The sequence below is a fragment of the Giraffa tippelskirchi genome, chromosome 5 (assembly GCF_054371585.1).
Source record: "Giraffa tippelskirchi isolate mGirTip1 chromosome 5, T2T-mGirTip1v1.2.pri, whole genome shotgun sequence".
NCBI lineage: Eukaryota > Metazoa > Chordata > Mammalia > Artiodactyla > Giraffidae > Giraffa > Giraffa tippelskirchi.
In genome coordinates, this window is record NC_137279.1 from 193,545,005 (window position 1) to 193,568,386 (window position 23,382).

General features: G+C 59.3%; 2 protein-coding genes across 12 annotated transcripts in view; one reads left to right on the plus strand and one right to left on the minus strand.

Annotated features, from left to right (window-relative positions):
- PASK (PAS domain containing serine/threonine kinase) overlaps positions 1–1,619 on the minus strand; it is a 34,966-nt gene extending 33,347 nt beyond the window's left edge. For 2 of the 8 annotated variants that reach the window (XM_081490537.1, XM_081490536.1), the window contains exon 1: positions 1,035–1,614. The gene's annotated coding sequence lies outside the window, so the exon portion shown is untranslated. The other 6 variants (XM_081490543.1, XM_081490538.1, XM_081490541.1 and 3 more) reach the window with 5 other exon arrangements.
- PPP1R7 (protein phosphatase 1 regulatory subunit 7) lies at positions 1,202–18,645 on the plus strand. Of its 4 annotated transcripts, XM_081490581.1 has the most exons (11): positions 1,202–1,282; positions 3,790–3,851; positions 4,271–4,399; positions 7,293–7,348; positions 7,962–8,027; positions 8,519–8,649; positions 9,026–9,188; positions 10,611–10,727; positions 11,403–11,507; positions 15,118–15,204; positions 18,357–18,645. In XM_081490581.1, exons 3-11 carry the CDS (start codon positions 4,333–4,335, stop codon positions 18,531–18,533), a joined length of 969 nt encoding a protein of 322 aa, XP_081346707.1. In that variant the 5' UTR covers positions 1,202–1,282; positions 3,790–3,851; positions 4,271–4,332; the 3' UTR covers positions 18,534–18,645. The 4 variants fall into 4 exon arrangements, 3 of the variants coding, with proteins under 3 accessions (XP_081346707.1, XP_081346706.1, XP_081346708.1); XR_014053724.1 differs by lacking the exon at positions 3,790–3,851 and having other exon boundaries at positions 15,118–18,035; positions 18,084–18,645; XM_081490580.1 differs by lacking the exon at positions 3,790–3,851.
- Positions 18,646–23,382: the final 4,737 nt, after the last annotated feature.

Sequence of the window (23,382 nt, forward strand, 5' to 3'; positions counted from 1 at the left end):
CTCCACTGAGGGGCTGCTGGTGTCAAGCTGCGCGAGCCTCCTCCTGGCCCCTTCCGGCGGTGGGACCGGCGCCACAGTGCCTCTGCGGGCAAGGACCAAGCGCCGGGCGGGGCCAGGCCCAGGCCGAGATCCTGAGCGGCGCTGAGGGGCGAGCCCGGCCAGGCGCGAACAGCCACAGGGCGGCAAGCGGGCCGCCACCGACCGGGCGGCGCGGGGCGGGCAGTGGGACAATGTGGGGCGCGGGGCGGTGCTCCCACGCGAGTAGCTCACCCGAGGTCGCCCAGTCACCGCCGAGCTCTCCTCACGCGCCGGGAGGGCGCCAGTCCGCGCCTCTAGCGCCACCAGCCAATGGCAGAGCGACGGCGCCGATTGACAGGTCCCAGGGGCCAACCGCCGGCGCCTATGGGCGGGGACCCAGGGAGCCCGCGAGGAGACGCCCGCGCTAACGGTTGCTAGGGACGCGCCGGAGTCCGTCTACGGCGCCTCGGAGGAGCCAAAAGAGACGGCGCCTCCGCCAGCTCGGTCCCCGGACGCCGTTTCCTCCGGTCTCAGGATCGAGAAGGGTGAGGACCGCGGACCTCGCCTCTCGGAGGCCTCGACCTGAAGGCGCGGAGCAAAGGGCGGCTCCCTCACGGCCCACGATGCCCCTGGGGCCGGGGCCTGTTTCGGGCTGCGGCGCCCGCAGTAGCTAGATCGGCATCCAGGTCCGACCAGCTTTCCCGGACCCGGTAGCGGACAGGCCACGGAAAAGAGAGCGGGCTCCCCGCGCTGAGCGTTAACTGGAAGCAGCCCCTTCGTACGGGCTCAGTCCGCACCGCGACGCCGGGACAATGTCTGCCCAATTCTGCAGACGTCGCCGCCGAAGCTCGGAAGGGCTGGGGAGCCGCCCCGCCGTGTCCCGCCACCAGCCCACGAGCGCAGAGCGACCCCAGGCTCCTCTCCGCTCGCCCGCAGGCTCGGCTCCGTGCTTGCGGCCCCGAGCGTCCCTGCCTCATCCCGCTTCCTGCCTCCGGAGCCTCCCGTGTGCTCATTACCTGCCTGCCGGGCGGGGAGACTGGCGGCGCGGAGGCGGAGGCCCGCGCGGCCTCGCGAGTGAACTACAACTCCCATGAGGCTCTCGAGCCGCGCAAGAGCGCGGGGCCCCATTGGCTGGGAAACCTCTGAGCTGGGAGCCCTGATTGGCTGAGGGGCCTGAGGCGACAGATTCCGGAAAGGGAAAGAGCAGCCAACATGGCGGCGGAGCGCGGCGCGGGCCAGCAACAGTCGCAGGAAATGATGGAGGGTGAGCGGCCCCGCCGGGCGGAGACCGAAGGGCCCGAGGGGCGGGGGCGGCGGCCCGTGCCAGTCTTGCCCGGGAGAAACGGGGCGGCCCGGGCCCAGCCCCGCGCGCCCCGTGACATTTGCCAGCCGGCAGGGCGGGGGTGGCCCCGGACAGCCGGACGCGGACCCCGGTGCTGAGGCGGCAGTGGCCGGGAGGGCGCGGGCGGCCGGGGAGGCGGGGGCCGCAGGGCCGGGGCGAGCGGCGGGAGGGCCGGGCTTGTGGGTGAGGACTGAGGACGCGGCGGCCCCGCAGCCCCCTGCGCCCGCCCCAGCTGCTGGGAGCCTCGCACCGAATCCCTGAGCTTGACCCGCGAGGCAGGTCCCCAGGCAGCTGACTGGGAAACGAGGCGCGGGCCCGCTGGGACGCGCCCGAGGCAGCTCATTGGTGGACGCGGCGGGGGTGGAGAAGGGTCCTCTGGAAAGCGAACTGGCTGAGGGGAATGGCTGACCCCAGCCGAGAGTTGAGTGATAGAATCGACAGGTTCCTGTTTTCAAAGCTGTCATAGATCTAAAAGACTAATTTCAAGTCTTTCGCTTTGTTGAAAAAAAAATCTTCATGCATGTTATGTGTCTATATAATTACATGTACACCTGGCCCCAGAGGAGAGCCAGTCGTGTCTCGGAGCGCTCTTTCTGCTTTTGGCTCTGCTGGTTTCCTGAGGCTCCTGAAGAGAAGCCGGGGTCTCCAGTGTCAAGTGCTAGGGAAGGGGCGGAAGGGGAGGCAGCGTGGTTAGGAGTGATGGCTGCAGCAGCCAGAGCTAGCTCCCTGCTGCACCTCGAAGGATATACCAGTCAGCCAGGCTGGAGACAGGGGGCGGGAAAGAGCAAAGGCCACTTCGGGTGAAGGAAACCACACACAGGAGAGGGGTGTGAGGGAGTGTGACCTGTCTGGAGTGACCACGAGTGACAGTGGCATTGGAGGACAGTGAGGCGGGTGAGGCAGGCGGGGAACGTGGTGGAGGGCCTGGGTGGAGGGGGGGAGCTCGGGAAGGTCTTGGATCTGGAGACCTTTGGGTCTTTCTAAGCAGGGAAGCACCTCTTCTTATCCGCCTTCTTCCTGCCCTCCCACTTCTGCCGCTTCCTCTTCAGCTGTCTCCCTGTCTTGGTAAATGGCAAATGGGGGGAAACCTAGGCAATTCCTTCTCTCTGGCTGCCACCCATTCGACAGATCAGCAAGCTCTGCTGCCCTCACTTCCCTAGTATCTCCAAGTGTGTGCTACCTCTCTCCCCCTGCCAACACCTTGAGCCAGGCCAGTGTCCCCAGCGCCCCACAGTCACCTGCTATGCTGGTCTGCTATCCCAAATTTCACTTTGGCTGCCCTTCCTGAGCTAAGCCCCTCCTACCCTGGGCTCAGACCATCGCCCAGTAGAACTTGCTGTCCCTTAGCCTGGACCACAGAGAGGCTGTGCCTGGTGACGGCTAATTTATTACATGTCTTCATGCATGTCATGCGCATGCTTTTGTGCCTGACAGCGACTCTGATATGTGGGTACTATACTGGCTCCTTCTACTCATGAAGAGACTGAGGCTTCGAAAAGGAAGTAACAGGCCAAAGCTGTGTCTCGGGGCAAGGTGCAAACTCAGGAAGAATCACGGACATTCTAGAACTTTGGGGAGTCAAAGATCAGATTCGGATTCTGAGATCAGATCTGAGTCTCTGGAGAATAGATTTAAACAGACAGACAAGCCGCTGAGAGACCAGTTAGGGGGCCAAGCAGGAGCACAGACCACAGGTAGTGAGTAGCTGATCCAAGACAGTTGCCAGGAAGTTGCAGGAAGAATGAACGGGTGTGGCGGTGTTAGAGGTGAATTCATCAGGACTTGGCCAACAGCCTTTCCTGGATGCTGCTTTGCTAATCCCAGTGGGAGACTCGGAGGCGAAGCAGCGTCCTTCCCCACAGAACGCACACCCCTCCGTAGATAAGCTGTGGTCAGAGAAGAGAGAATCCTTGCCCTGTGACTGGTGACGCCACACAGCCGGCCAGTTCTCTAGCTCTAACAGACAGGCTTCCACAGAGGTTGCAAAAACAATTAAGACAAAGGAAAATTATCTGACAGTCTTGCCGAAAGATTTTTACCAGTCAGCCACATTTAATTGGGCTCTCCAGGTGGTGCTAGTGGTAAAGAACCCTGCCTGCCAATGTAGGAGACGTAAGAGATGTGGGTTTGATCCCTGGGTTGGGAAGATTCCCCTGGAGGAGGGCATGGCAATCCACTCCAGTATTCTTGCCTGGAGAATCCCCATGGACAGACGAGCCTGGTCAGCTACAGTCCATAGTGTCGCAAAGAGTCAGACAGGACTGAGGCGACTTGGCACTCACTCAGTACAGGACTGTGCTGGTGTCTCAGTGCCATGGCGTTTAGGACTGTGACTCATGTGGGGCGTGGAGCACTGCTGGCTGTCTTCTCCTTTTCTAGAACGCCCCGCTGCCCACAGTCTGATTTGAGTTAGTCTTGATTTCTTTCAGAACGTGGGCCTGTGAACTGGGCTGGTTTTCTTGGCCAAATGGATAGTGGAGCCTGGATGAAGGTATGTGGCGGGAGGGTCACATGGTCCCCTCTGTGGATATCCAGGCCGAGAGGGCGCGGACAGGAGGTGCTTCTCTGCGTGTTACCATTAGCATGTTTAGCCACAAGCCACCCAGGCCTTCCAGATACCTGGCGTTCTTCACGAGTTCCTTGAGAGCAGGAATAATGTGCTCCTCACCTTTGTACCCTGTGGCCTCCCAGTTCTACCCTCTTCCCAAAGTCCCAGTCCCCCCCTCCTCTGGGTACCTCACATGGTGCCCAGGACACACGTGGAAAGTACTCAAATGTTTGTTGACCTGAATTCAACAAAAGTTCTTGAATGAAGTCCTTTTGACTTCCAGCTGAATGTCAGTCTGTTATATGTTCCTCATAGAGACCCCTAACGTGAATATGCGTTCTTATGGCTGTGTGTGGGTTCAGTTGACAGGCGGGTTGAATCAGAAGAGTCAGGCGATGAAGAAGGGAAGAAACAGAACAGCAGGATGGTGGCCGACCTCAGCGCGCACAGCCTGAAGGATGGAGAGGAGCGAGGGGCAGAGGACCCAGGAGGTACCAGGCCGAGGGAAGGGCCTTAAACTCCCCCAGCGGGAGGCTGCAGGCTCTGCTGCCTACGCTCAGCCTGGGGGCGGGGCGGGATGTCACCCAGCACTTACCAGCCCGCTCTGCGGGCCCACAGGGCCTGGTGGGTGCGGGCTCGGAGCAGGGCCCCCTCTGAGGTGCTCGCTGAGTCAGCTCCACACTTAGGGCACTTGCAGGCAAGATGGATGGTTTTCTAATTTCACGGAAGGCGAATACAGCCACTAGTGATACTGGTACAAATGTGTCCTCTGGAACAGAACCAAGAAATCGTTTATTACCCCCATGTTCAGAAAGTGAGATTGAAGTAAAATAAACATTGTATGCCTTCTTTTCCTGCCTTGGTCATGTAGACTGATTTTATCTTAGAGAAGTCATTTCTGAGTCCTGTTCCACCGTACTTGTAAGCCTGAGGATCAGCTTCTAAATTGTCTTCTTAGTGATTAAAAACAGCAAAATGAATTTAGAGATGAAAAAAGTGTTCTCCACCTGTAATGATGGTTTTTCACCCCCTGAACCATGGTCTAAACCTTTTTTCTTTGTTTGCTTAGAAAATCAGTTTCCACTGAAAGAAGGGAGAGAAACCATACACACAGAAGGGTGTCCAGAACATATTAGGTGAAAAAAGCAGGGTTTTTTTAACTAACAATGTGCATGTTAAAATCTTATCTTTATTTAAATATTAATGAGAGCATGTCGTTTTACCTACTTGAGAGAGAAAACACATCCAACGATCGGGGCAGGGATCTCTAAGCAGCAGGTTTCAGAGGGTCTTGTGCATTCTGCATTTTCTAGGCTTATCTCCATTGCGTGGATTTTTAAGGTATCAATACTCATGCATTACTCTTATGGTAATAAAAGTAAAACTAGTCTTTAACGTCGTGCTCTGTGCCAGCACAGATGATTGGTAACTATGGCAACCTAATTCTAAGGCAAAAGGCAACTACCACAAAAGTACGAGTCACATTATTTGGGAACTTCAGAGCCAACATTCTGGAAGCGATGTGGGTGGAAGAAACACATGGGAGGGATGGGCGACAGCTCTCCTCTGGCTGAGTCACGGGAAGGCCGGGTGGGAGCGCCACCTGCCGTCACATCCTGCCGCCTGGCGTGGGCCTCCCCGGCTCTTGAGCAGGGGCCTGTCCCACCCGGGTTCTGCCTCCAGGAACCTGGCCAGCAGTCCTCCAGGAGGGGCACCTTTGTAAGTCTTTAGAGAATCGGGACCTGCTCCTTCCTGTGCTTATTTAGGTCTTAGGTTCCAGTGAACAAATTCAAACCTGTCAGCTGTTCAGTTCAGTTCAGTCGCTCAGTCGTGTCTGACTCTTTGCTTATTTTCTATACGTTAACGTTTTAACACTTGAAACATATATGATAGGCTCAGGAAGGTGGCTGGTGACGTTTGCCTCAGAGGCTGAGCGGGTGTGTTGAACGCCGCCCTGTGCTGCAGGTATTACAGACAGAGCCCTTAGGCCTTGTGACCTGGTGTCCCGGTCCGGACACCAAGTGACCTGGACACCCTGCCTTTGTTGTGGCGTGTCTTTCTTTGCAACTTTGAGTTCATGTTGTCGGCTGTGCTGTCTTTTGAAGAGGGATCATTTTGGGCAATCTCTTGGTTTTGCCCAACTCCTTTTCTTTAGTGCTTGGGTTTCTTGACATTCCGTAGAGCTATGGCTGACCTGGAGTAAAGGACGGGTTTTGTTTTGTTTTCTAAACTAGCCATTGTTGACGGTTACGGGAAAGGCAGTACAATGAACTTAGCCTGTGTGGGGCCAGGAAGCTTCTCAGGCTGCTCCCCGAGTTGGGCGTGCCTCTCCCGGGCCTCCAGTCCAGCCTGTGAGCTGCCTGTGCTGGGGAGGTGCCCGGGGGTATGAGGCCAGGATGTGGGCGGTGTCGCTGTAGGGAAGACGCAGAGGCAGGAGGCCGCCAAGCGGTGGCAGTAACCATTGTCCCCGGGGCACAAGCCAGACAGCAGGCAGGTGCCCACCGAGCGCTGGGTGCTCTGCATGTCCGGCGACCCAGTTTCTTCAGCAGCACGTGGTGAGAGCAAAAGGAGACTGTAGAAAAGCTCTCCAGTTACCGTGCGAAACCTCTTGCAGGTCCTGATGCATCAGGCAGGCTAGGAGAGCGGCTCACCCTTCTAGTCGGATGTGCTGCGGTTGGTCCAGACCTGCCCTCCTTGGCCCCCGCCCGGGCCCTGGAGACCTGCTCTCCAGGGTGGACTGGCTCCCCAGCCTCCCCGTCTCCCCAGTAAGGGCTGTATCTCACTTATTCAGCAAAGGCTCTGATCCTGTCGGTTGCACTGAGCTTCATTTTGTTTTGCCCTTTGCAGAGAGACGTGTCTGTAGCTGCAGGGCCACTTTCCAAAGCAACAAAAGGCACGTCCTAGAACATCTGATGTGCCCGGCATGACCCACATTCAAGTGACCTGATTCCTTGCCATAGATCAGAAGGGAAAGACTGGGGGCGGGCTGTCCCCAGGTACCGCTCCAGGCCGCGCCGGAAGGGGGCGGTGGGCAGCTTCTGTGCTGCTGGCTGGGGTCACCTGAGGCTCGGTCGCCCCCCGCCCTTCTGCCAACAGCTTCAGACTACATTTCCTTTCTTGGGAAGCTGTAGAACATAGGTAAATTCTTGGAGACCCTTGCCAGTGACTGAATTCAGGAAACAGAATCTCGAGAGGCTACCGTCAGGTGTTGGCTCCACTGCGTCGCACTGCGTCGTCGCTGCCCTCGGGTGTGGCCTGCGGCTTCTTCCTCTGTGTTGAGCTGGCGCCGTGCTTCAGGCAGCCAGGCCCAGCTGTCCCCCAGCATCCGGGCACGTGCTCCTGGAGACCAGCCACTCTAAATGGGCTTTTCTCTTACTTTTTTAGAAGGACAAGAGCTTCCTGTGGATATGGAGACCATTAGCCTGGACAGAGATGCAGAGGTAACGCTGCCTGCTCAGCCACCTCAGGGGCCTGGTGACAGAGTACTCTGCCGTCAGGGTGTCTTTTATGAAGGTGCCAGATTAGTAGGTGATTTCCCTAGAAGGTACAGTAGTCTGGGCCTCACCTTGGTTGGTCAGAGTTCTTGCGTTCTGGCTGTTTTTAATGCCAGTGCTTGATCTCACATTGCGCTTCACACACTGAGGGTTGTGTGGCAAAGGCAGCGCCTTGACTGCTACATTATGTGAGTCAGGTGATTGCATCATCCTGGGAGGGTGGGTCCTGCCATCCCCACTGTGGGGAGCGGTAACGTTCCAGCCTGTGAGGAGCCGCAGGGAAGGGCGGGGCTGCCCCTGAAGAGACGACCCTCGGGGCAGCCCCCAGGGGTGGCGAGGGGCGTGCAAGGGTGAGAGCAGGCTTCTTGCACTGCTAGTTCGGAGGGTCAGTCTCATGTCAGGCCGCTGCCTGTCACAGCACGGCTGAGTCCTTGTCCCCACGACTCCCGGCGCACTGCTCCCCGAGCCCCCTGCCTCTCGGCCTCCTCGTGGCTCCAAGCCCAGGAAGCGCGTCTCCAGATGCTATCTGCACCTGAGCTAAGTTTTGTCTCTGTTTCAGGATGTTGATTTGAATCATTATCGCATTGGAAAAATTGAAGGATTTGAGGTGCTGAAGAAAGTGAAGGTGAGAGGAACAGACCAGCTTTGCGCGGCTACCATGCTTGGGAATACATCCCTTGGGCGCCTTTGACCCTGAGCCCTGCAGGTTATAGGTCAGACGCTAGGCTGCGGGGCTCTCCCCAGGTTCACACGGCAGCTCAGACCTGTGGTGCCTCCATCGGAGCCTGCCTGCAGCCACATGCACCCCAGACTGTGCGTCCTTAACTCACTACAGTTCAGTCTGTTTTTCAAAACTGAGCCGCCGAGAGTTCCCTCTGCTGGAAAACAGCAGCCCTCCCCTTGCCCAACACCTCCCTCACCGAGTAAGAACGCTCATCAGGGCCTGCCTCCATCCCCGCGGGTGTCTGCCCGTCCTCTCAAGGTCAGCACTTTTCTAGTAAAGGAAAACCGCATCCCCACCCGGGTCCTGTGTGCGGAGGCCGAATCCTGGAACAGCGGGCACTTCCCCTGGGCCTCCCTGTTGCCTGTGTCAGCTGCCCTTTTTCTGTCCCCCAGACTCTCTGCCTCCGGCAGAACTTAATCAAGTGTATTGAGAACCTAGAGGAGCTGCAGAGTCTCCGAGAGCTGGATCTTTACGACAACCAGATCAGGAAGATGGAGAACCTGGAGGCGCTGACAGAGCTAGAGTGAGTTGTGAGACTGCAAGGGGCCCGGCAGCCTCCCCAGAACCAGCCCTGCACCCCCAAACTCAGGCCCGGGGATCCCCCGCCCAGGGTCAGGCCTGTGCCTGGCTCCTCGGGGGCACTGGCTTACCCACAGTCCCAGCCTGCACGTGAAGCCTTTGACTGGAGACGTCAGGCTAGGCTTCTCGGGGAGAAGACAGTTTCTGTCCTCAGCCCTGTCCTGGGAGCCAGGGCAGCAGGCTTTGGGGGCCCTGTGGGCTGCCCTTCCATCCCCACCCCCCACCCCCACGTTCCCCAGGTGGGGTGCTGCCTCTAAGTCAGTTATGTCCTGGGCTCAGTGTGGCCTGTGCTCATTAACAAATGTTTTGCTTGTTCCCAGGATTCTAGATATTTCTTTTAATCTACTGAGAAACATTGAAGGAATTGATAAGTTGACACGACTGAAGAAGCTCTTCTTGGTCAACAACAAGATCAACAAAATTGAGAACATAAGCAGCTTGCATCAACTGCAGATGCTGGAGCTGGGGTCCAACCGGATACGGGTGGGTGTGGGCATGGGGCGCAGCCTGGAGGTGTGCAGGGCGTGTGCTCAGCTGTGTCTCTCATGAGCCCGAGTGCCGACCGGGGGTCGGTGTTAGCGAGAGCGTGGCCCAGATGCAGTGGGCTAGCTTTCTGCACACAGCGTTCTCTTCTCATTCGAGTCATGGTGTAACTCTCAGCAAACCCTCCCATTGCACTCTGCCCCAGAGCAGGCCCCAGTGCTTTGCTTTTGAACATGCTACTGGGTGTGTTTTTAGATGCACCTCTTGGCGCAGAAGGGGCCCAAGCACAGCAGGGGGACAGGCCCCCACTCCGGGTCATGGGGGTTGGGGCGCAGCCTGGTGCGTGGTTGGCCCGTCCGACCCTGCTGAGTGGCTGAGGGCGGGGTTTCCAAGCCCTTCCCCCACCTCCATGTCAGCAATGCCCTCTCCAACTTTTGGAAGCTTCTAGCTCACTGGTCAGCTCAGGTTAGCTCTCGTGAACTAGACAGGATGCAAATCAAGGAGAGTAGTTGCAGCAAAGGGCTTCTTGTGCCGGTTGGTGCTGGTGATGGGGCTGAAAGTAGCAAAGCAGCACGTGTAAAGCTCGGAGTGGTCCAGGCATCAGCGCGTTCTGCAGCATCTCTGTGGGGGGGAGAGGGGCTGCATCACAGCTGATGCAGGCGATGGCAGGCGGGGCTGCCGTCGCTCCAAGTCCTCATCCTCCCAGACCAACCCCGGCCCGTCCTGCTGTAAGGACTGGACAAGAGGCTCGCTCTGCACTCGGAGGCCCTGCTGCGTCCCCTGCCGGAAAAGCGCAGTTAGCTGTTATGGGCGGGGAAGGCAATGGCAACCCACTCCAGTACTCTTGCCTGGAAAATCCCATGGATGGAGGAGCCTGGTAGGCTGCAGTCCATGGGGTCTCGAGGAGTCAGACATGACTGAGTGACTTCACTTTCACTTTTCACTTTCATGCATTGGAGAAGAAAATGGCAACCCACTCCAGTGTTCTTGCCTGGAGAATCCCAGGGGTTGGGGAGCCTGGTGGACTGCTGTCTGGGGGTCGCACAGAGTCGGACATGACTGAAGTGACTTAGCAGCAGCAGCAGCAGCTATTGTGGGAGAGCGGTGTCCCTGGCGGGCGGGGACCTGAGGCCTGCCAGGGGGCGCTCATTAGCGCGGCTGCCCACGAGGCAGAGCAGAGAGGAGGCCGGGAGGGGCTGCAGAGACAGGAAGGGGCCAAGCACCCCCAGGAGCCTGCAGGCCCAGGCCCAGGGTGCCCACATCTCACCCGCGGAACACAGCCAGTGTCTTGGTCTCGGGTTGCACTCTGAAGTGAGGTTGCCTGGGGGTATCCCAGAGGGGGCAGTACCCCCTGTCTGCTCGCCTGAGGGGGCAGGCCCTTCCCCCTCCCCAGTAACTGCTGCTTTGTCCTGATTTTCACAGGCAATTGAAAATATCGACACATTAACCAACCTGGAGAGCTTGTTTTTGGGGAAAAACAAGATCACTAAGCTTCAGAATCTGGATGCACTCACCAACCTGACCGTCCTCAGCATGCAGGTACTGACCACCCGCCCTTCCGCCCCTGGCCTGCGGGGCAGGGCTTTGCTCGTCCACTGTCTCCACACTGGGCAGCGCTTGGCTGCACTGTCAGTGAGCAATGGAGACGTCACACTTCACGGTTCTGCGATGTGTGACACACGCTGACCTGAGGTTTCCTTAACGTGTCACGTTTCTTCTCCTAATGAACGCCCGGGCGGTTTTTAGCCAGAGGAGCTTGTCTCTCCACAGCTCATGCCATGCTGGGCTCCATGGTGGGAGCAACCCCTGCGTCCCGTCCTATCCGTGCTGAGGGCATGCCTCCTGGACGTGGGTGGGCAGCACCCGCGGGGCCCCAGCCCAGTTCCTTTCCTTGGGAGCAGGTGCCTGGCGGCAGGCCCCTTGGAAAGCAGGTGTCGTGCTCTAACTAAGTTACGATAGATGCCAAAAGAAATGAAAACTAAGTTATTTTAAAATGTTCTGATTTTGACATTCTTGAGTTAATTAAATTATTCGAGGTAGACCTTCCTCAAGTAGATTTTGAAAAGTGACAGCAGATGCAGGGCCCTGGTCTGCCTCTCTCTGGGCCGGGCCCCTGCAGCCGCTGTGGGCGGTGCCTTGTTGTCAGGAGCCCCGGGTCTGCAGGCCTGCTCTGCAGAAGCTCCCGACCTCACACTGTTCTGCCCCTCCCTGCAGAGCAACCGGCTGACCAAGATCGAGGGCTTGCAGAGCCTGGTGAACCTCCGGGAGCTGTATCTCAGCCACAACGGCATCGAGGTCATCGAGGGCCTGGACAACAACGTAAGAGCCCGTCCGGCTGTGGGGCAGCAGGGGCACGGCCGCTCCGAGTGGCCTCGCTGCCGCGAGAGGCTCCCTGTGGAGACCTTTCCAGGCGCCTCAGGTTGGGCCGCAGGGGCCGGCCAACTCGCTCCTCCGCCGCACGCTGAGCGGGGCTGAGCTGTGTGTCGCGGGATGGGTCAGTGCACGGGGTGGGTCAGTGCACGGCCCTGTGGGCTTCGGGGGAGATTTCTAAAAAGTAAACCCTAGGGACTTCCCTGTTTGTCCAGTGGTTAAGCCTCCATGCTTCCAATGCAGGGGACGCAGGTTCGGGCCTTGGTGAGGGAACTAAGATCCTGCATGCAGTGTGACATGGCCAACAATAATTAAAATCTTTTAAAAGTAAACCTTAGCTGCTCCTGGGTGTCCCTGCCCTGTGGACGACTCTCAGTTGTCTGCTGCTGCCCTCTCTTCCTGCCCCTGGTCACTGGCTTCCTGGCCCCACCCCCAGCCCAAGGGCCACATCCTGCACCATCCTCCCCCTCCTCCCCCTCCCCCTCCCCCTCCCTCCTCCCCCTCCCTTCTCCTGTCCTCCCCCTCCCCTTCTCCCTCCTCCCCCTCCCTCCTCCCCTCATCCTCCCTCCTCCCCTTCTCCCTTCTCCCTCCTCCCCTCATCCTCCCTCCTCCCCTTCTCCCTCCTCCCCTCATCCTCCCTCCTCCCTCCTCCCTCCTCCCCCCTCCGCTCCTTCCTCCTCCCCTCCTCCCCTCCTCCCTTCCTCTCTCCTCCCCTCCTCCCTCCTCCCCCTCTTCTCTTCTCCATTCCTCCTCCTACCCTCCTCCCCTCATCCTCCCTCCTCCCCTCATCCTCCCTCCTCCCCTCCTCCCTCCTCCCCCCTCCGCTCCTTCCTCCTCCCCTCCTCCCTCCTCCCTTCCTCTCTCCTCCCCTCCTCCCTCCTCCCCCTCTTCTCTTCTCCATTCTCCCTCTTCCTACCCTCCTCCCTCCTTCCTCCCCTCCTCCGTCCCTCCTCCCCCCTCCCTCCCCTCCTGCCTCCCTCCTCCCCTCCTCCCTCCCTTCTCCCTCCTCCCCTCCTCCCTCCCTTCTCCCTCCTCCCCTCCTCCTCCCTCCTCCTCTTCCTCCCTTTTCCCTCCTCCCCTCCCCTTCTCCCTCCTCCCTTCCTCCTCCCTCCTCCCCTCCTCCCTCCCTCCTCCCTCCCCCTTCTCCCTCCTCCTCCCTCCTCCTCTCCTCCTCTCCCTTCTCCCTCCTCCCCTCCTCCTTCCTCCCCTACTCCCTCCTCCCACCCTCCTCCCTCCTCCCTTCTCCCTCCTCTCCTCCTCTCTCCCTCCCTCCTCACCCCTCCCCCTCCGCCCCCTCCCTCCTTCCCCTTCTCCCTCCTTCCCCTTCTCCCTCCTCCTCCCTCCTCCTCCCTCCCTCTCCTCCTCCCTCCCTCTCCTCCTCCCCTCCTCCCTCCCTCCTCACCCGTCCCCCTCCACCCCCTCCCTCCTCCCTCCTCCTCCCTCCTCCCCCTCCCTCCTCCCCTTCTCCCTCCCTCCCTCCTCCCCCTCCCCACCAGCCCTGCCCACCCAGCATAGGACAGCCTTAGGAGCACTGGGCGGGGGGACAGCCCTGGCCCTGAGCCCGCAGGAGGCCCCTGCCCTCAGCTGCCACAGGCCAGCCTGCTTTTCCTCAGTGCAGTATTCAAGACAAATAAACTACTTGAACTCACTCATTTTCACTGGGTGTTTTTTCCTGTTTTAATTGCCAGCAGGTGTAACCAGGTCGGCCACCTGGTTGTAAGCACTGTGTTTCAGTCTTCGTAAGGGCTTCTTTGGCTCTGGGCCTCATCAACATCAGTGAGGTTTTAGGGGAAACCCACTTTCTGGATTTTGTTTCACCAACATTTACAGAATTTTGGAAAAGCTGGTGGAATTTGGCTCCAGTGAGTGTGGTCGCCTCTCCCTGCCTTTCAGTCAGACAGTTTACAGAGCTGGTGTGTAACCTGGGTGCACGCCTGGGCGGTGCAGAATGGGAGGTGGAAGCCAGGCCCTGAGAGGCGGGGCTGGGCAGGGCCTCCTCTGCACGCCAGTCCCCACGGCCAGCTGGAGGGTGTGCGCCGGAGAGGGCGTGGCAGTGGTGTGGCCCACGGGAGCCGCAGGGCGCCAGGCCGGCAGGACAGGGTGGGCACTTGGAGTTGTCCCAGGAGGTGTGCTGCACGTGGGCCTGGCCCGGTACCGGACCCTATGTGGGCCTCTGCGGCAACACAGGAAAAGAGCAGTGTGGCTTTAAAGTAATTATGTCTTTGTAGGATCCTCCTAATCAAATGGGACAGGCTTTATTCAGCTAGAGAGCAAATATTCTCCTGTACTTCCCTTTGAGCTGCATCTCTTAACTTCCTTGGAGTTTACGCCTGTGGTGCGCGGTCAGGCGGTCAGTGGTCTTTCTCCCAAACGGGAAACGACTTCTTCCCGGCGCCCTGGGGCCGCCCTGCCCGGGGCTTCTCCTCCAGGTGCGGGGCCTTCCCGCAGGTCTGCCCGGGGAGACTGTGGCTGTGGGCGTGGTAGGCTCTGCGGTGCTCGCTCTCCCCACCCCCCCTTACCCCCATCCCCCTCCTTACCTTTTTTTAAGTAATTAGTACTAGTTTGCTTTTGAATGAGCTTTCAAAACACTGTCCAGCTCCCCAGAAAATCTCAAGGAGTGTCAAGCGCATGATGGGGTCTTGTGCTCGGAGGTTCTGGCCGCTGGGCGCCTCCACACTGGTCTCCGCACTGGGGCTGCCCCAGGGTCGCAGCCCGGCATGCCGCAGACGCTGCAGCACGGCCGGTTCCTGCGCTCGTGCTCCCCACGCCACCCAGGAGCGGGCACAGCGGGCCTGGCCGGGCCCCACCCTGCCGTCCCCGCACCTACCTCCTGCTGCACAGATCTCTCAAGTCCCTGTCTGCCCAGAGCCCCCGCGCCCTGCGGGCAGGTGCCTGCCATCCTGATGCAGTCAGCAGCCGTCTGAGCAGAAGTCGGCAGAAGCAGCCTCTGCCCACGTCAGGGCCCAGATGGGTTGTTCCAGCACTCCTCTCTGTGCTGGAAGCAGGGTCCCTTCCAGAAGGGGACGGCGTGGGGCCTGGCACTTCCTCACCCTCGCCATGCCCCGGGTCCTCTGCCTTAAGTGAAGAGGGACTGTTTCAGAATCACTTGGGGTTGGATGTCTCCTTGGGACAGGCACTAGATAAACACTGCTACACCAGTTGCCCCGTAGGGCCCACCCTAGGGCCTGGGCAGCCTCCCAGCGCCCAGGCCTCCTCTGCTTTGGTGGCTGTTACCTGCCCCTCCAGGACCGAGCGTCTCACTGGGGTCCTTTGGACCAGGATGTGGGAGTCTGGGGCGTGCAGTCTGACAGCACTAGTTTCAGACCCCAGTGACAAGAGCTCAGTGAGGCAGTGGTGAGGATTCGGTGTAAACTGGGCAGGTGGGCACAAGAGGGGGCAGGGCCATGGCCCCCGCCCCCACCCACCAACACCCCCTTTCCTGTGAGGGCAGAGGGCAGCTCACCGCACGCTATAAGCTCAGCGCCCAGCACGATATGCATGGTCACACGGTCATAGCAGGACTGAGGTAATACAGGAAAATTTTATTTCCTTGTTCTAGAACAAACTCACGATGTTGGACATTGCGTCAAATAGAATCAAAAAGATTGAAAATATCAGCCACCTAACAGAGCTGCAGGAATTCTGGGTAAGTGCAACACGCATACGGTTGCTGGCACTCAGCTGAGCAGGTCCCGGTGCCCGGAGCGCGTCTGCTGCGGCTCTGGGGGCTGGGCCGGGGACCAAGGGCTCGGAGGGCTGCAGGACGCGGTACCCACGCTGCGTGTGGCCTTCCAGCAATGGCGTCACCGGGGAGCTGGGTAAAGTCGCGGGCTGTCAGGCCCTGCCCCAGCCCTGAGGCACAGCCGTGGGTGGCATGAGAAGCCCTGATCCCTGTGGGTTAGTCCCAGGAAGGCCATGTGGCTGGAGGGCTTCCCGACACAGCCCCGGGGCCGTGCTCCCAGCTCAGATGGCCCAGAACCGCGGGAGGAGGTACAGATGGGCCTCTGGTTGGTCACCGTGGAACGTGCCTCGTGTTGGTCTCACGGTGATGGGTGTGGTTCCTGGAGCCCACAGAGGAGAAACGAGGCATAAGAAGCCATGAGACTCTTTTGAGGGGGTTGCAGGTCGACCCACAGCTGAGATCCGCAGTGTCGGTTCCACATGCGTGTCCTGAGCGTGACTCCTGCAGGGAGTGCCGTGTGCAAAGCATGCATCGTCCGAGATGTGCGCTGTGTCTGCGGCCTGCCCCCTCCTCAGCCAGCTGTTCCGCCAGCCCTCTGATGTCCCGTGTGTTCCCTTCTCCTCGTCCCAGAAATGACTCGGGTTTCCCTAACGCACAGGTGGCCTGCTGGGAGGACGCCCCTGCCCCTCAGTAACGGCACTGGTCTTGGGTGCCATCAGGGTGCAACAGCAGAACCAGTCTGGGAAACCAGAACCGGCCTCTGAAAGCGGGGGTGGGAAGTGAGCCGTGTGAGCTGTGGGTCTGGTGTGCAGCCTAGCCCTGGAGGAGGGCGTGGCTGGGGGTCAGCAGGTGGATCGGCGCAGAGGGATTTGGTCTGAAGAGGCCAGGGTGCCACACAGCCAGAGGAGGAGCCCAGAGCCGGGGTCCTGATGGGCTGCTCCAGAACCCGGGCACCCGGCACTGAGACAGCCAGGTGCGCCCGCCCCTCACCCCAGCCCGGTCGGGTGCTGGCTCTTGTGCCACGGCGATCCTCCCGTGAACCTGTGCTGGCCTGAGTGACCGACGGCCCGGGGGACGCCCCCCATGACGGGGTCGGGAGCAGACTGGCTGTGCTGGGGGTTCGCATGCTCTTGGACCCCCAGGTTTCTACGCAGTAGCAGACTCCTAGTCTGACGCCAGCAGCCTACAAGCGACTTTGTTGTGTAAGAAAAATACCTTGAGGATTCTCCCACTCCTCGGTTTTGTTTCAAGTGTTGCTGAATTCGAGGGGAAGTAAATGTAAATTCTGTATGTAAATGTCAGCCACCAGAAACCACTGTAATAGACTCTGGAGACACTGCGTGGAGTGACATCCCGGCTGCGTCTGCAGCAGGACCCCAGCGTGGGTTCAGGCAAGACACTCACGCACGAGCCCAGGATCACCCACCAGGAGTTTGCAGAGTCATGGGGGTCGACATTGTGCCCACGGGACCAAACGTACCTGGGAGTGAGACGGCGCGGCCTGCCGTCCCCACGCGCTCCCCCTGCGCGGGGTGCTGGTCGGCGTTTGGGGGGACCGCCCCCTGCGTGTGCATGTTACGCAGCGGTTGAGCTTGGAGCGGCTGGAGAACAAGCTCGTGGCCACGGGGAGCAGCCCGCTGCATCCAGAGTGCGGGCCCTTCTGCACGACCGCCCGCTGTCTTTCTTTAAAGGTCACGTGATTTGACAGGAAAAAGTGTGAGAAGGAGGCGGGAGATAGTTTAGGTCGGAAAAAACTAAAATGGTGCTTCCGGGAGGTTATTTAAGAGGAGGGGGGCCCCGGGAGGCCGCTCCCCACAGCTCAGCCGGGAGGGGCTCAAGAGAGACGTAAAGACACAGCCCGCCATGCCCCTTCCAGATAGTCTAGAGTTTCTGTGGAGACGATACGGGTGAATTGTTCTGAGTTCCATTTTGAAGAAGTACAAAGACACGTCTGGGAGTTACCTTGTCTAAGGCGTCCTTTACAACGCACCATTGGTGCTGAGCAAACCCCCCAGGTCCGCTTCACCAAATCCTAGAGAAAACCGCCTGGAGGCTGGCCGTGCTATGGAACACCCTAGCTGATAAGGCCTGGGGCTTCTAACCCTAGTACCTGCTGACCGATGGGACAGCGGTGTGGGCAGAGCAGGGACGGCTCACGTGGGAAGCATGTGGGGTGCGTGTCCGGCTCAGATGACCATGCAGGGGAGAGGAGGCACAGGCGAGTCGAGGACACCACCGCCAGCACCGCGGGAAAGGGGTCGAAGTAGATCCCGCTGCCAAGACGCCCCCTCTGAATGAGTGACGGGGCTCCGCTTGTTAAATGAAGGTGTCTTTTTACTTCTGTGAACTTGACTGACCCTCACATGATACAGACCCTGCGCTTAAGAACACGCCTTGCCGTATTTTGTAGCAGAAACGTAGAAGTGATGTTTTTTAAGGAAAAAAAAACAAAAAATGCTTACAAATAGAATGTATGTTTTGCCAAAAGAAAGGTACAAAATGCCGCTTAACAAAACAAACGCTAAAGACCCATTGGAGAACAGAGCCGTCCTTCCGGTTTGGGAGGTCGGGCTCCTAAGACCCTAGGCGCCGGGCCCAGGCCACAGCAGGGCGGCCAGTGCACAAGGGTGGGGACAGCCAGCGTTGGTGTGTTTTCCAAGGTGCACATGTTGAAGGTGTGGACCCCGTGCTCACACAGCTCCGCTGTGGCAGCCCCAGCCCTGGGGCCCCAGCCTCCGTCTGCCACGACTGCGCGCGGCGGTGCCCGGAGGGCACTGATGGATGGGCGGAGCCGGGTGCTGGTGGATGGGCGGAGCTCGGAGGGGGCTGGTGGACGGGCGGAGCCGGGTGCTGGTGGATGGGCGGAGCTCGGAGGGGGCTGGTGGACGGGCGGAGCCGGGTGCTGGTGGATGGGCGGAGCTCGGAGGGCACTGTGTGGCAGCTCCTTCGTCCCTCTGCAGACCCGGATGTGGACTTAGTGGCGTCTGCTAGGTTCATCCCACGGAACGCGGCCCGGCCAGCATGCGCCCAGATAGAGGGCTGGCCCGTCTTCTACATGGGGCAGGGTGAGGGGCCTGGGGTCTTGGGGCTTCTCTGACACGCGCCTGTCCCCCCAGATGAACGACAACCTCCTGGACTGCTGGAGCGACCTGGACGAGCTCAAGGGCGCCAGGAGCCTGGAGACGGTGTACCTGGAGCGGAACCCCCTGCAGCGGGACCCCCAGTACCGGCGGAAGATCATGCTGGCTCTGCCCAGCGTGCGGCAGATCGACGCCACCTTCGTCAGGTTCTGAGGCCCCGCTCCTGCAGAGCCTCCCGGCCACGGTTTTTAATCCACCCGTTGTTCCTGCAGCGTCACTGTATCAGCGTCACAAACCCAAAGGCAATAAAGAGGCACTGAGCGAAGCTGCGTGTGCAGGGCCTCCCCGCCGGCCGGTGTGGGCCCCGTCCATGGTCCATGGCCCCGGGCCCTGCCTGCGGCCCGTCTCCACGTCCTCCTCTCAGAGGGCGCTCAGAGCCCCCCGGAGGATGAAACAGCGAGTCTGGGAGGGTGTCCAGGGGCTCTCAGGCCTATCTGCCCAGAACTCTGCAGTCTCTTAGGCCAGTTGATGCCCATTTGTAAACTGTATATGTTAATAAACTGCAGGCAGAGGGTGACTCAGCCCCATGTGCCGCAGCCCTCAGGCCAGAGGGTCTCCACAGGACTGTCTCCAGAGAGCTGCCCTCGTCGCCACGCTAACATTGCCCTTTCTTACCCCATCAGTGTTTTTCTTTATCAGACTTATACCCACAGGCACCCTGGGTATGACAAGGACCTTGTCATCTCTCAGGGCCCCAGACTTGCCCTTCTGCAGCCTGAGAACCAAACCACACAGTCCCCGGGGCTCTTCCTGCTTCCGAGGCTCAGCTGAGCGGCCAGTGTGGGCCTTTCCTGCTCATGTGTCGGCGTCGGTTCAAGGTTAAGTTTGTTAAAATGGAATTAAAACTGCATGTCCTCGGCTGCGTCTGTAGCCACGTCTGACGGGGGCAGCCAGTCCCCGTGGTCACAGGAAGTCCTGCAGGCACGCTGCCCAGGAGCTTGTCACAGAGTCTGGGCAGCCACGTGGGGGTTGGGAGCTCGGAGGTGAGCCCTGCCCGGTGGCCTGAGGGTGAGGTCAAACCTGGGCCAGAATGGACCGAGTGGCCTGCACCTCTGAGCGTCTCCCTGTGGCCGAGCAGGCTGAGGGCCAGGCAAGCAGGCTCAGGTGTGGTCTGACCCCAGAAAGAGCCTGCGCACTGTGCTGTGAGCCTAGAATTCTGCCCTCAGCCAGACACGGTCTGAGGACAAAAGAGGCGTTTTAGAAACACACAGATTCAGGGTCTGAGTGCCCTTGCTGGGAAATGTGGAGGAGTCCATCCAAGCTAAAAATGAATCCAAAGAAAGAACCCACAGCAGCACCAAAACCAGGAAACTTGGTTTAAAAGCACGTACCCGGCTGGTTGTGGGGTCTTGCGAACACTAGGACACAGTTCCTGACAAGACATAAAACTTGTGCCTGAACAACCATGAGTGGTCTGAACCGCAGCTTGCTGCTTTCTTTAATCTGGAGGGAAGATCAGGGCGCGGAGGCAGAGATTGTGCAGGTTTTCACTTTGGTGTAGAAGGGGGGCCAGAGCGTGCGAGGGGAGTTGGTGGGAAAACACGAGCAGCTGCCCACGCCGTGCTGCCTCAGCCGTGTCTGACTCTTCCTGACCCCGTGGACTGGGGCCCACTAGGCTCCTCTGTCCATGGGATTCTCCAGGCAAGAATACTGGGGTGGGTTGCCATTTCCTTCTCCAGGGGATCTTCCCAACCCAGGGATCAAACCGAGGTCTCCCACATTGCAGGCAGATTCTTTACCATCTGAGCTTCCAGGGAAGCCCATAGAACAGATAAATCAAACATCCAACTCACCAGTAGGAAAAAACAAGCTTCAAGCAAGGAGGACATGAGAGAGAGGCACACGGATGTCTACAGACGGACATGCAGATGGGGCCAGAGCTCGCCAGTCACGGCCCCTCAGACAGGCCACAAATCCTAGGCCAGCATCCACTCTCTAATAGAGACTCTCAAAGTTATACAAAAAACAGTAGAAGAGATAGGAAAGCTGGGCTAAATCCAGCACAATCCTAATGAAAATGCTATTTGATTTTTAAGAGCCTCCTTAAATGCTAAGATTTATTTGGAAGAGAATAGATCCACATTGAGCCTTGAAACTTCAAAAAAGTTTAGTCAACTTTGAAAACGAGTCAGGAGACACGATTCCTTTCCAGATTCTAAAAGCTACAAACCCCCCTTAGAAAGTGTAGGGGCCAGCCGGCCGTCCCAAACCCTGGACGGGACAAGAGACCTGTGTCCTGGGCGGGGCTGGCAGGGGCCACGGCATGTTGGGAGAGGCCACCCAGAGGCTGAGTCTCCGTGTGACAGCAGAATGAAGGCTGCTGGGGAAGCACGTTCGCCAGCTGCGATGGCGGGAGAGCTGCTGCCCCCAGAGCATAGCCAGCGACGCTTACAGAGAGGAGAGACCGATGGACGCTGAGAGCAGATCAGGAGATCCCTGCTGAGCTGAGAGCCGTGAGGGCCCGAGGCTGAGAAACAACCCTGCCAGTCAGAGGGAGGGAGAAACCTGGGCCCAGGACAAGCCGGCTGCTCAGAAGCCTGGGCCAGCAGGCGGGGCTGCAGTCAGAGGGGAGCGGTCAGGGCAGGGGGCCAGTTAGCTCGTGAAGCCCCTGCTCTGCAAAAAGGGAAGCCACACAATGAAAAGCCCGCACACCACAATGAATACCTCCGCTCGCTGCAACTAGAGAAAGCCCTGGCAAAGCAGCAAACACCCACCACAGCCAAAAAAATACATCTTAGAAAGAATTATTAAACAGTAATCTTAGTAAGATCGTTATACAGTTGGGAGGTGATCGGTGCTTTGGAAGAAAGCAGAGCATTTTGGAGAGACTCGCTGAGGAGTCCTTTAACGGCGGGAGTGGGGTGACCCTGAGAGGGGCCAGCACTCTGGGGCAGGGCCAACCTGAGAAGGGGCAGCTGGGGGAGGGGAGCAGAGGGTGAAGCTGTGGGCACAGCAACCTGAAAGGGGGTGGGGGAGGGCGAAGGAGGCCTGGAAACCCCCAGTTCTCGGCTTGGGGCAGGGAGAACCGAGGGGCAGGGAAGGGGGGTCCCAGGTGGGCCCTAGAGGAGGCGGGGGACACAGGGGCAGAGGGACAGATGCCTGGACACACTGGACCCTGGGCTGAGGCTGGAGGACACGAGCGGAAGGGCCCTGTGCAGGCCGAGACCAGCAGGGCCAGGGGCTTCCTGGAGGAGGGTCCTCACTTTGTGCAGGGAGAAGGTTGGGAGGAGTCAGAGGAGGGTTCTGGGGGGCAGGGAGCAGGCTGTGTGAGTGGACCCTCTCGTCAGGGCATGGGAAGGCGTGAACATCCGTGGCCCACCCCTCAGGCTGCGTGCAGAGCAGGCAAATGTCAGGAAGGCAGTTGTCCCCTGCTGGCACTCACTATGGCACTCACTCGCCCCAGCAGTTTTGCTCGGATCAACAGTGTGTCCACACCCAGGGATGAGGTGCATTTCTTCCAAGCCAACTTGATGGATCTCTTGACAGACTGTCTCATGGCCAAGAGTGGAGAAATGAGTGGCCATGAGTCCCCTGAGACTCATGCTGAGCTGATGACACCGGCTTTCCTGAGAAAAAGGGCATGCGCAGCTAGCATAATACCTTGAATGTGGACTTGATGGCTGGACCTGCTGCAGCCATCCTGCTACCATGAGGCAAGGGCTTGACCCTGACACCCACCCCTGAGCCACTGAACCAAGCCAGGTGCCAGCTCCTCCCTACTTCTTATGAGGTGAAGAAGAAGACCTTCTGTGTTAAGCCACAGCAATTGGAGGCTTTTCTTTTCTTCCTTCCACTAAAGGTATTTCTGAATATTATATAAACATGCATTAAAAGTTATGGTCGAATAAAGCTAGTATAGCAGCAGATGCCCAGCCCGGGCTCGTCCTAGCACCTGGGACCCTGTGATACACCTGTGCTAGATGCAACTCGCTTGCTTAGTTTTTTAAACTGCAAAAGTAATCCAACTTGAAAAACTTTCAAACCGTAAAACATTGTATAAAGTGAAAATTAAAAATTACACCCAGGAGCGTACACGCCTTCATGCATGCGTGTCTCCTGCCGAGGCCTCCAGTCGTGCTGTTCACCAGCCTCCGGCCTCCAGCCCCCACGGCTCTTCCTGGGCAGACTCGCTGGGGCCCCCAGAGCTGCTGTGCCCCTAGAGGGGGGAGCCCGGGGCCCTGCGGGTTGGCCGCTTCCCATACGGTCCTTCTCGGCAGCTGCCAGAGCAGAGTGTCCAGTTGCCGCAGGCCGGGGCACTCAGCCGCACCTTCCTACTACAAGCCCTGCGGGGTCAGGCCGAGGCCAGCCTCTCCCCTGATTCCTGCCGGCCCACCTGCCTCGCACTCCCATCCTGTGTCCATCCCAGAGCCAGCAGCCCACTCCGGGACCCCAGACCATCCTCCGTACAGATGCGTCAGGCCTGTTCTACCATCCAGGATTCCCTGGGAGGCGTGTGGGGACTGGGGGCTCCAGCCAGGACTGGGGTCTGATGGGGAATTACACCAGCGGCTGAGGGCTCCAGGGGAACGGCAGGGAAGGACAAGCATGGTGAGTGCCCGGGGGGTGGTGGAGGGCTGGGACCCCCTCACAGCTGAGCCCCGAGCCCTGGGATGCGCCCAACGTCACCCCGGGAAGTGGTGGAGCCGGGCTCTCAGCCTGGTCCCCGTCTCCAGCCCCTCCCGCTGCAGGTGTGGACGGCCCCCTGCAGCCCTCCACAGGGGCATCACTTGCCCTGAGGGCCCAGGCAAATACAGGAGGGGGGTGAGCCGGCATCACCCGACAGCATGTGCGTGGGTGTGTGACGGCTGTAGGGAAATGGCCGCCTCTGCTTGCAGACAAGCCCGCGCCCCCTTCTCTAGCAAAAGCAGGTCCTGTGCGCAGAGCACGAGGAATCACCCCGGCCGTGCCAGGCGCCTGTGCTCCCCGTGTCTGGGATGCACAGGGCCCTCGCTGCCTGGGCAGGGCCATGAGGACAGGGTCCCCCAGCTCTCTGCCCTCAAGG